General features: G+C 40.7%; 1 protein-coding gene across 4 annotated transcripts in view; it reads right to left on the bottom strand.

The window, feature by feature from the left end:
* The window catches only part of LOC144736356 (neogenin-like), a 224,647-nt gene that overhangs the window by 131,058 nt on the left and 80,903 nt on the right, over positions 1-12,686 (bottom strand). For all 4 annotated transcript variants that reach the window (XM_078619017.1, XM_078619020.1, XM_078619018.1 and 1 more), the window contains exons 5-6: positions 8,839-8,972; positions 4,864-5,018 (exon numbers count right to left, since the gene is read on the bottom strand). In XM_078619017.1, coding sequence (XP_078475143.1) covers positions 4,864-5,018; positions 8,839-8,972 — 289 coding nt within the window. The remainder of the gene's footprint in view (positions 1-4,863; positions 5,019-8,838; positions 8,973-12,686) is intronic.

Here is a 12,686-nt window from a genome sequence, read left to right as displayed (position 1 = left end):
AGCAGCCAAGAACGGAGGCTCGAGGCTGCCGGTTCTGGGAGTGGACTGGTCTTGTCGTTGCTGTCGTCTCTGGCTATCTCAGCCGGCGCCGGCAGTGTTTGATGGTTAGTGTTGTGTACAGGCTAGGCCAGGGGTCGGCAACCTACGGCTCCGAAGCCGCATGCGGCTCTTTACAGGCTGCTTCTTGACAATATGTACGTATGTACAGTATGTACTCAGATGCATTGCGGCTCTTGAAATACTGAATTTTGTACCGAATTGGAAAGAAATGGCTCTTCTTGTTATATTGGTTGCCGACCCCTGGGCTAGGCTAAGCAACTGTGGAGAGTGTGAGGACAAAACCGTGGAAGTTGTTAAATAAAGGTGCTTCCTACAAATCTTGCCTCTGTCTCACTGACACTACACAAGTATTAATATTAAATTAAGTTTGCAGATAATTAACACCTCATGCATTTAATTAACACTTTATAAGTTGATAATAGAAAATATTTAAAATGTAATATTTACTGCTGCTTAATAACACGCTAAAAACATCAGTGCACTGTACAGTTTATTAAGAGTTACTCAATGTGACCATGAATCAAGAGGTAGAAGGCCGATTCTTATATCCAAGAGGCTGTTTCTCACTGGCATTCTTTTTTTCATGAAGTAAATGCTAAATAATTGTCAAAATTAGAATTAAATTAAGAAAGAGCTCTTATTAAAGTCCATGAGTCCCGGCCAAATATTTTACTCATGAAAATACCACCCGAGATAGCAAAACTTGCCAAAAAAATTAATTACTCAATACGCATAGTTAATATGTAGCTCATGACATAAATAATTTGTATTTGCCATATATACACACACACACTGGTATCATTTGATATTTTCCACATATAGTGGTACAAAATTATGGTCCATGAACTAAAACGTGTGGATGAGCAAATGGATCACTGAAATCCATCTAAAAGATGTGTAGCATTCGACTATAGCTTTAAAATTGGTAGGACTATACACAGGACTATACACACATGCATGTCAATGTGTTTACAGTACTATATTACAGTACTGTGCAATGGTCAGGAATAGTATTACAATTGCTAGTCTGAATAAGCACACACCACATTCCCTACACAATAACACATTCCTGCGGAGGGAGCTGGTAGGAACGTTGGGTTGCCCGGTCAATAGCCAGGGTCAACGGCGGCGTGGTGTATTCCGCAAATATGCCCGACTGTGAGGGCGGGCACAAGCCGGCATGAGTAGGTTAAACGTTGAGTTTTATAAGGGCACCACGGGGTGACCAGCCCCTCCCCACCAACCCCCCACCCAGCCCCACCCTCCTCACCCAGCCCCTCCCCACCCAGCCCCTCCTCACCCAGCCCCACCCTCCTCACCCAGCCCCTCCCTCCCCACCCAGCCCCTCCCTGCACGACGGACGGACACAATAATCCCCTGTGGGCTGGTGTAACCAGGAGGTTCCTACCAGTATAATCAAGAGTTTTACACCATCTCCTACAGTGCACGGCTTAATGAGCATGTGAACAATGTTCCGATTGGAGTTTTTTGGGTACCATACAGTACATGCGAAATGTTTCTTTATTATTTAGACAGACTCCCTGGCTTACCCTGAATTCCAGCTTCATGAGGATTTACTTTATGTAAAAAGATTCGATTTGTGAATATCTATGTAAACCTGACAGTTAAACCAAGAACATAGTGCATTTGATGTGGGCGGTAAATTGGCCAGGGTGAGTATCTGAGGGTCGGCTAAGCAACGTTGTACTGTTCTAATGATAGGTACAGACAAGGTGGTTAGGAATGTGAAATGACTATATTTACATAGTAAATACCATTAATAATGAAAATAGAATTCAAGTCTATATTCAGGTATATAAAGGCACAAACTGGCCAATATAATTTAGTCCCTCATCTTCCGCATAACCTCTTCCACTCCAATCCTGGCGGCTCCTGTAAACTGATGTCTCTCCGTCCAAGCCTCTCTTTCCTCACGGAATCCGGTCTCTTATCCTCTCCTTGTCTCTAATTAATTTACTGGGCCCTTCCGCCCAGTGGGAATGTCCTCTGTAGGCATCTCGTCCATGAGGCTGATGACTCACTCACCTACCCGTCTTGGATAATACTGTTAGATACACATATTGTACCACCATGGATATGTACATTGCCATGAAGCCTCGCAATTAACAGCAACACCATTGTTTTTAATCCCCTTTCCCAGAATCCTTAATACATGTTCTACCACATCTCTTTCATTACAATAATTGAAACATAGTCATACATGATCAGTGGTGAACATAGCCAATGGCGGTTGATTCTGTAATTTGTATTCGTGTTCTCTAGGTTCAGAATGATAGTATGTGGTCCATTTTACAAAAGCCTTTCCGAAATGCAGCTTGCTCATGGTTATTTTGCCAAAAAAATCCATTATTCAGTCTTTTATGATTAGTGTGAAAAATGTATCTGCATGGAGTGGGTGGGTGGTGGTTAGTGCTGATAAACCCTGTCACTTTAGTTTAATCCTTACCATGCCTCACATTATTGCCAAGTTATATCTGAACCATTCCTGCTCCTTCACTTCACAAACTCACATTGGCCAACTTGATCAAGTATGGTCAGACAACCCCCTTCCATAACTAACAGAGTAAGCAGGCCATTATCCAGCAACGAACTGGTCGTACCTATGATGAATCACACATAATTGTGCACTCCGCAATGTGTTTCAGCATATGGGAATCTAAGGAGCCGTTTTGTATAAAATGTAGCTGCTGTAATTGCTTCTGAGAGCCAGGTGGGCTTTTAAATTATAAGTAGAGTATATGCAATGCTGATCAGATATAGTACCCCAAGCATCCCTTGCACAGTAGGCCATGTCAATCAGTGTGTAGACGATTCAGAGTACGGGGCACAACCCCAATTCAGATTTGGGATGGACTCCATGCTGGTGAGACACTACTTTAGCTCCATTAAAATGTTATTAAATGTTAATTCATATTACTTGAATGTTGTTCGAATAAGGACTCAGTAATTTAAATTGACTTGATTGAGTTTTTGGTGGTGATGAAGGCATTCACAATTAAGCCTTTGATATTACAGTTGATTTTAATATTTCAATATATAATTGGGTCTAGAAAATTTACACTGGTGCTCAATTCCATCAACAGGCACTGAGTAGAAGTTGCGTGACGAGGAGGGTGATGAGGCAGTGTCTGGTTATGATAGCAGGTATGAGACGTTCACTTCTTTTGAGTTGTGTTTTCCGTTTTTTGTGCGGGAAATTTAATAATAAGATGTCATCACCCTCGTGGTGATAATTGTATTATTATGTTCACGGGTGTTAATAACTTGCTTATTTGCATCAATCAAACTGGAATCAGTAGATGTAAACGGAGTTGGAAGATCATTAGAATGTTTTGATGATGAAAAGAGAAGTATTTTTTGTGACAGTTGATTATATTTAGTGTAATTACTTTATGCTCATAAACATGTGCAAAATGGCCACTCTGCAGCTTGAACTTAACATTAAGCTCGTGTGGTGAGCAGAATAAGTGTTTTGGCAGAGATTGAATTCTATGTCTATTGCCAGTAAAATAGTATTTCCCTCATTTATAAATAATTAATATGATTTCATTATAATGCTATTGTATAATATGATAAGTGGGTGTTACCATAATTGAGCTTAGGGGTGGGCTTCGTGCTGAGGGACTGAAGGACTGAGCTGAGGGTGATATTGGCGTCTGGTCATTATCGCAGATAAGCAAGTGCTCCTCAGAAGAACACTGAAATAAAGCGTTGCCATTTCACAAACATCTGGTGCCCATCTGTTGTGGAGTCGCCCACTTATCACAAGGACAGAACATAATACAGAGTATCTACTCATCATCTCCGAACTTTATTATTGTCTATTTAACCTGCCTATCCCCTTATTACGATCATAGGAGGGGAGATACAGAGTGGACCAGCTATATTATTTCCATTTTTTAAAATATATAATGTATATGAATGAGGCAACATTTCACAAATGACACATTTCATTCATGTGTAAACAATTCATACAATGTTTTGTTAATTTTGTTTGAACAACTGGTTCTGCTTCTTTGATGATGTCCACGATTATCATTACATCTGGTCAATGAGCTTCTCTTTTGTTCATGGCTGCAAAGGGCAGTGGTTAATCCATCAAGTGTGACATCTAGAATATCATCATCCTCAGATAATTTGTTTGCATGTGGTTTATTCCTTTTTTGCTATTGAGATCTGCATAAAAATCCTCCTCTAGTTTTATGACTGACTATGATATTATGGTTCCAAGGGCTCCGATTTGTGATTTACAATGAACCGTTTTTTCCACTTTCATGCTCCAAATGTTTAATCTACGATCTTCAATTACTTTTGTGTTGCAATCTGATGGAAGGTGTTGATCATTTGAGGTAAACTATTTCCACTACTATTTTCTCCAAAGCAATGTTTTCAATAATAGGTGACCGAAGCACAATTTCCAATATTTATAAATTACACGCATTGTATAGGCATGTACATTTGATTAAATAGCCAAATGTATTTGAACTACATTAAATACAGCAAACACTTCCACAACATACAATTACAACTCTTAATAGATGTTTAAGATGAACGGGCCTAGGATCGTATCATTCACTTCAAATATATTTTGTAAACTTATAGTACCATTGTTGCTGATTTTGTAAGTGAATAGCTATTACTATAATTTCATGGTAAACAGGATTTGGTAAGCATTGATGTCACAAAAGTCCAAACAAAATTCTACAAACATGACAATACATGTGTGTGATAGCAATGTTTAGTGGACAACATTCATGATTATATACAAACATGAGGACCCACCACAATCTGGATGAAGTCATCTGGAATAATGAGATCCCCGTTTTGGAACCAGCTAATAACTGGGCGGGGTCTTCCCTCCGCTTGACACTCCAGAATGATATCATCACTCACACTTGCATTTCTATTTTCAGGACCATGCAGGATGCGTGGGGGTTCTGTGGAAGACACATATACAACCATGAGGAAACATTTGTGTGCGTATGAATGGACAGTTTATCCATTCGAGAAGACTATAGCATATAGACGTGGCAAATCTCTTTGTGTTTTATATATCACAATCTGAAATTAAGAAATCAGGTTTGGATACGTGTTTTTTTTGGAGAAATATATGAATTCATACATTTTGTTGGACAGACAGGATTGTTTGGGACACACGTGATCTGACCCCAAATCAATTATAAATCATAATATTTATTTGAAAGCTTGTGTTAAATGTAACAGTTCTTGGTTGAACATATCAATGATGAAAAATTCGCTTTGAATCAGGCAATTGGGATGACAAATACCAACATCAGCCCTGACTGCAATTACTTTGCAGGACCCTCCTAAAGAAGTATTGAGACTCGGCAAGGAATTCCTAGGTAAACAATGCATTTCTGCTAAGTGGCAATTCATTACTGCTGCAAGAAAAAACTTATAGAAACTATGGTACTGCATAGAGGACGCTGATGGTACACGCCTGTGAGGGTTGGGATGTCAAGGTATGGCAGATCAGACACATTCGTGTAACTCCCTACATAAGGGTGTCGAGGTTGCCATCTCCTTGCTTGTCAGAGGATTTATGTATCCTAATTTATATGCATCTATACGGGGATGTCCCCTAGAATAAGACATACATCATACTTAGGTACCATGCCCGCTGATGCTTTTTACTTACCGCGATTTTGAGATACGCACGCTTTTCCAGGAACGCATCTATCGCGTATGTCAAGGAGTGCCTGTCGCTGCATTTTAACGGTTTCACCAAAACTCGTGTCACCTCTGAAAATAATCTATATGTATTGCTCATCACACACAACTTTGTTTAATGTCTCAGAATCTGAATTTTTATTTTATTCAAAATCTAAATCTTTATCCTGGAGGAATCTGATGAACTATGCATCTCTTTTTCACAATGTCCAATAGGGGCGGGGGTTAGATAGTTACAAAAATAAATAACACAAAAAACGATGAGTGCAAAGCGTACGAAAGGTAAGCATGTCACTAAAATACATCAATACAAAGTAAAAAAGTATAAGTACAAATTGCAAAAGTACATAAGTTCTTCCCAATTTTTCAACACAATGCAATCTTTTTTTACAGTATTCAGTAAACACATGTTCCATTCTTGGTTCTTTCGGTAAAGTCACGTAGAAGGGAAATAATAAAATAAAAGATTAACATTCTCACGACGTTTCGATTGCAACACAAGCAATCATCATCCCTTCTACGTGACTATAACGAAAGAACCAATAATATGAATCCCTGCAGTCATGAAAGCTTTAAATCGAAATTGAACATGCTCTATTGTCACAAAAAAAATTTGACTTCTATCGTATATCCTAAAATATGCATCCAAACTACATACGTAATTCAGTGGAAAGATGTTTCCAGAATATACACCTTTTGGCAGATTTTCAGAAAATTGTTCAATCTCATTGTGCATAAATTAGGCTGTTGTCTCAGCCCTCATCTGGCTTAGATGACTTGATAAGTCAATTACAAGCAAATATCCATCTTAAATTTGTACAGTAGACCCATTGACCATAATTTGTGTCCGTGCATAAATGATGTGCGTGTAAAATGTATAGAGACCCTTGATTATCGTGGGTGTTATGCTTTTGGAAAGTGCCGAGAAAGCCAAAACTGCGATATTCAACACCTAAGTCTGACCTGTAAATAATGGGGTTAGGTACAGGGCCACCAAAAATAGACATGACAATTGAAATAAGTACTGTACTGTGTGTCAAATAACCTAAAAACAAAGTTATTGAAATTAACATGTAAAAACCCGATACAAAAAACATTTCTAGACAATAAATAGTATGGCAGTATAAACACTGAATAGTACTTACCGATCATGATCCAAAGCATGTGTGTTTGTCCTCAAGTGGGGAGTGGTAGTGCCACGCTGCACTACGAACCCGGCGACCCGAGTTTGATTACCACTCATGCCCAACACGAGTGACGATTATCTGAATCGGTCCTGGGCCTCCCCTAAGTCGACTCAGCCTCAAATGAGTACCTGGTGCGGTGTGTAAGCATCGCCACTAGGGAGACAAATGCAGCCAGGCATGGTGCTGGCCACCCACCCCCCTCGTGTTCCGTGCTAGCCTCCATAGGTGCCCGCTCACAACACTTGCCTCAACAGGCTGTTAATAGATTGCTATACAGGGGATCTTTGTCCACAAGATGCTTTCACGGCAAAGGTTGATGTGTCACTGCCTGCACTACGATGGTAATAGGTGTAATTAAAAAATTGTCTAGCTCTGGGCTATCGTGTTTACACTATATACAGCTGCGTCTCGCTTAACGAGCGTTTCACCTTTCAGACCCAACATTTTCTACTCTTGAACGCATTTTTTTAGGTGAGAAAAACTAATTATAATTTAACAGTAATGTAATAAAATGTAACACTTACCACACATGAAGAACCACAGTGCTTGCAGGTGCCTGTCCTCAAGTGTCTGCAATTAATTAGCGCCGCCACTCACCCATTACAGTGCCACCACGTGAAACACGCGAGCAGGCAGCACAGCTGGTAATCAAACATCTGCGGGCCTCCATGCGCCGACTGCCGCTATCGAATGCATTTGATCGATCGGTGGTGTCTGCTCGCTATGTGAACATTTTTCTTGTTTTGCGAACAAATTGATCTAAATTCAAATTGCTCGTTTTAGCAAAAGAATGCTCGTTAAGCGACACGCATGTACTGTGCTTAACAATGTTTGTGGCATGTGTAGTGGCATCGGGGGATGCCACTACGCATGCCACGTAAGGCCGGCCTGTGTGTGGAGCAGAAGACACGCTGCTCACACCACCGACAACAGCACGGTAGTTGTGCGACGTTGCACTCCGTGTGCGTTGTCAGCCCCTGGAGGCTAGGGGGCGAGAGCGCCTGGAGCGGCCCAGAGGTGACAGGGGGCCATGGCACTCCGGATGAACCCAGAGGGCTGGTGGCCAGAGGTAGCGGGGGTGGGGCCCCCAAAGAGGGGGGCTGGGGGACCCCGGGACCGGTTCCAGGGGCCTCTGAAAGGGTCGAGAAGGGAGGCGGTGCCTAGGAGCGGAGGAAGATCCGGGACTGGGGATATAAGCCAGAACCCTGATTGTGTCCGGCTGCTGTTGTTCATCTGAAGACGTCCTCCTGAAGAAGAAGCCCCGAAGTCAAGACCAGGACTCGAGTCGGGGTCCGGGCTTGACAGCCTCCTCCAGTTGTGTCAGGGCTAGTTAGCCTGGAGGGACTACCTCCCCAGGTTAGCGAGTATTGTTATAATAAACGTGTTGCCTCCAGAGAAGCCTCGCTCTCCATTTATACCCACTACACATGTAATTGTCGTTGTACAATGGATTTTATTTAGAGAATGACAGTGCAAACTAGTTTATTTGTAAATGCCCTAACCACTACAATGCCCCGCACACACACATAGAAACTCAAATTATGTTTTCAGTTTTGTCTACTGGGAAAATTCGCAATTAAAAAGTTGTAGATATTATGTACATGACAAAGTATGCATGTGCACTCCAAATAACAGTGTAATTAAAATTATGAATTTTGATCAAATAAACATCATCAATATGATGGCCTTGGGAGAAATGCAACTATTGTGGGAATGGTAGCCATAATTGGCAACATGCAGATTATGTATTGTTATAATAAAAATAAATATAAACACAAGACTAATTTCAGTTTTTTTACGTAACTAAAGCATTGGCATCAGAAAAATAAACGACACCATATTTCTTTAACACATTTATATCAAGGCCTGTTTTCCTTACCAAGGACGGTGAGTTTGGCATAAAGCCGCTGAGTTTCATTTTGGGCCTTGATGATGCAAGTGTAATCTCCTGCGTCATCTTGCTGGACATTATCGATCCTCAAGATCCCCCCAGCCACCACCGAGAATCTCTCACTGCAAAACCACAGGTGCCAGAATTAGCATTCCTCGTAAAAAAAACAATCACAGTACCATCTATGTATAAACCGTTACCACAACAAAAATAGTCTACAATTATAATTTCATTATAACAGTGATGTTAACGCATAATGGAATAATAAATGTTGCATAACGATATACATTTATATGAATTAACATCACAAGTATAATGAGGAAATGTATATGTTAATTCATTCTTTGCTGATGGAGCTCAGTTATTATTTCCAATGTAATTATTATACGTCTGAAAAAGATATAAGCAGACACACATGCCATTTCATCCTATTTTGGTGCCACAAAAATGTATTGGAAAAAATATCTCCAGGGAAGGCATGATATTGTCATTACTAATTAAGTTTAGCACTGGTACTCACATTGCGCATGAGGGTGCACCGTGCCTATGTGCGTTTAGACATGATTAAATTGATGTTCAAGTAATGTGTACATGTTTTATTGGCTGCCCCCTTCATTTTCTCAAGTCACAGTGACTTGTGGACAAGCATTCTCCATCAATTAAGTTTGTAAACATGTTGTTCTTTTGAAATGTTTATTTTCTACAAAATAGCGGACAGTGTGCTGAGGTGATATGCTATCAGTACCCAATTTCATGCACTCTGGTAAGCGCACACTTCTGTCCCTTGCCTTTCCAAAGAGGTTGGATAGGAACAAAATAGGTTTTGCATACAATATGGTGTGCCGACATGATGGCTCAAAAATGTAATAAAACATGCATATTAGTATATATGGGGTGGGGGGGGGGGGTATTAAAATATAAAGGCCTTCACCAACCCTCACTAACCTGCGTGGTGAAATGTGGACAAAAAAATGTCCATGCCTACACGGCATTAATAGATTAACTGATAATAGAAATCGAACATGTGTGACAGTCCCTTAAAGTGTTAATTGCACTCTGAAAAATAATTTATTTGTTTTACCTTGGAACACCTTACTGAGTCAGGAGTTTTCAGGAGAGTCCTGCTAAATAGGGATGTTTGGATAATTTCAATGAGTGTTTGGCTTCTTGTGGTACGAAACCCACCATACATAGGAGGGGGTGACACCCAAGCTCTGCATAGAGAGATTCAAGAAAGCATTACTGTGTTTCTATCTCCTGGCCACTTTCCAGTCAGCCCCAACCCTACATAACCTGGCATTTACAAGTAGTCTCTCATTCATTCCTAACAAGGCTCAAACCTTAGATTGTAAATTCAACATTGTTGTTCCTCCAGGGGATGGCAACGATAACAGAAATATTAGTCTTGGGGATAAAAAATAAATCTCACGCATCCTCCCACCTACACTTAGGCTGTCCATCGCTAACGATGATAACTGCGGAGAACAGCTAGCATTTCCCTGCACGCCGGTGGGATGAGAGCCCAGCCCTTGAGTGGAAGCATCGGCCCCACTGTGGGCAAGAGTTGCTCGCCTACTGGATAGGATTTGTGTTGTACCATTGCTGGTGTTGATGCTGATATATTTTTTCCCCCCTTTTTTCTTCAACTCTCTTGACCAAGTCGGCTACAGCACTTCTCCACTGCTTACGGTTCGCTGACAATTCGTCCAATGTGGCTGTCTTGAGGTGTCTTTTAAGTATGTCTTTGTAGCGCAGTTTTTGGCCACCACGCTTGCCCTCTGAGTTCACCATAAAGGATTTTAGGACGTTAATGTTTTGGAATTTTCGTTACATGCCCTGACTGTCTGAACTGACAGGAGGTAACTGTTGCCTCTACACTGGGAATTCCAGCTCTAGCCAGCACCTTGTTGCTTGGAATTCGGTCTTGCCACTTGATCTCCATGATTTGTCTCAAGTGTCTCAGCTGTAAACTCGTCAGTTTCTTCAGGCGTCATCTGTTTCGTGTCAATGTTTCTACAGAGTAAAGTAGTGAAGGAATTACCACTGTTCTGTAGACCTTTACTTTGGGGGGCATTTTGATACCAATGCTGGGACTAAAGACGCTTATTTAGGCAACCGAATGCCTTATATACAACTTGAAGGTGCAATGAGACCCTTTTCACATTTTCCATGGAGGACGGCTGCTTGCGTTGTGGCCGAAATGTCGTGAGAATTATTTTATTATGTTTTATTTTTATTATTTTATTACTTCCCTTCTACGTGACTTTACCGAAAGAACCAAGAAGATTCCACAAGCTGTACATCGGAGATCGTCAAAGAAGAGGTCGTTTATGCAGATGTAACATCACTATTGTGAATGACCTTTTTGTACATATTTTTCTTATCTTCACAATTCAATTCGTACATGGTAATATGCATTCACTCACATTGATATGCAGTCACTCTCACAACTTTGTGCTACGGCTCATTAAATGTTTGTTTCATTATTATTGTATATTGTATCTTATCTTATTCTTGTATGGATGTCTGATTAGCTATTCGTATATGAGCATAAATTTGCTGTTTTTATTGAAAATGCAATATTTGATATCTCAAAAACCTGATGTGATAGACAAAAACTGATGCCAGATTTGGAATCAGCACCCCAAAATTACATTAAAACCGTTGGACTACCTTATGCCAGAAAACGTGTGTTGACCAGTGTAATCTTTGTTCTCTGACCATCGATTTCTTTGAGAGCATCGTACATCCCTTGTGAGTCAGTGCAGCGAGTGCATCTATTTCATCTGCTTTGGTGCTCCACCATAGATCTTTAATGGCCCGTATTTTTCATTGCACATCTGCTTTGCTAGCATTTAGTTTGGCCCTGGAGGTAACTATCTGCTTGGAAAGGTGATCCGTGTATAGCTTTTTTTTTCTCTTTGAGAAGTAGATGTTGCTTCGGTTGTTGATTTGGTTTGTTTTCTGTGCCAAAGGCTTGTGTTATATGTTTCCAGCTGAGCTTGTATTTTGGGAGCCTTGAGCTTTTGTACATCAAAATTCTTAGGTAAACAAGGAGCTTGTTTCATTCTGGGAAAGGTTATATGCAAGTTGCAGACAATTTTGATAAAGAAGTGGTCTGTTGAACACTCAGGTCCACCCACAGCTCTAGTGTTCAGGATGTCTTTCAAGTCCTCATGATGGGTTATGGTGTTGTCAAGAAGGTGGTAATGCTTGGATCTGGGGTGCATCCATGTAAAATAGTGCTTATCCGGTTGGTAGGAATCTGTTTGTGATTAACTGTTTGTGTTGTGCGCAAAAGTTAAGCAGTAGCTCTCCATTTGAATTGTGGTTTCCTTTACCGAATGTGCCAAAAATGGTTTGTACTTTGAGAATTTGCTGCCAATTCACACATTAAAGTCACCAAGTATGAACAGCGTGTCCGATTGGGGTGCAGATTCCATGGCACAATTTAGCATAGAGTAGAATTTTTATTTGCTCTCATTTGAGTGTGTCATCTTTGGTGCATACACACTCATCGGTGTTAAATAACACTCAGTTCGAGGGAAATTAATAGATATGCATTTTGGTTAGCGAGATGAGTTTATCCGCAATGTTGTTGTTGATGGCAAAAGCCACACACGCATCTCTTTCCTCACGAGTCTTCTCAACTCATAAAACAGCGTGCATCTTCAATCTCCAATTCGGCTCTGTCCCTTTAGTCTTGTCTCTTGGAGGGCTGCAATATCAATATGATGACAAGCTAGGTCACAGGACAAAATAGCTATCCTTCTATCAGGTCGACCAGAAGCAACCCTGTCAAGCAGTGTCTGGACATTCCAGGAAGGAATTTGTAT

The sequence above is a fragment of the Lampetra planeri genome, chromosome 3 (assembly GCF_965212315.1).
Source record: "Lampetra planeri chromosome 3, kcLamPlan1.2.h2, whole genome shotgun sequence".
NCBI classification, from domain to species: domain Eukaryota; kingdom Metazoa; phylum Chordata; class Hyperoartia; order Petromyzontiformes; family Petromyzontidae; genus Lampetra; species Lampetra planeri.
The sequence above is the reverse complement of the archived record's forward strand: the minus strand, read 5'-3'. Positions and strand labels throughout refer to the sequence as shown.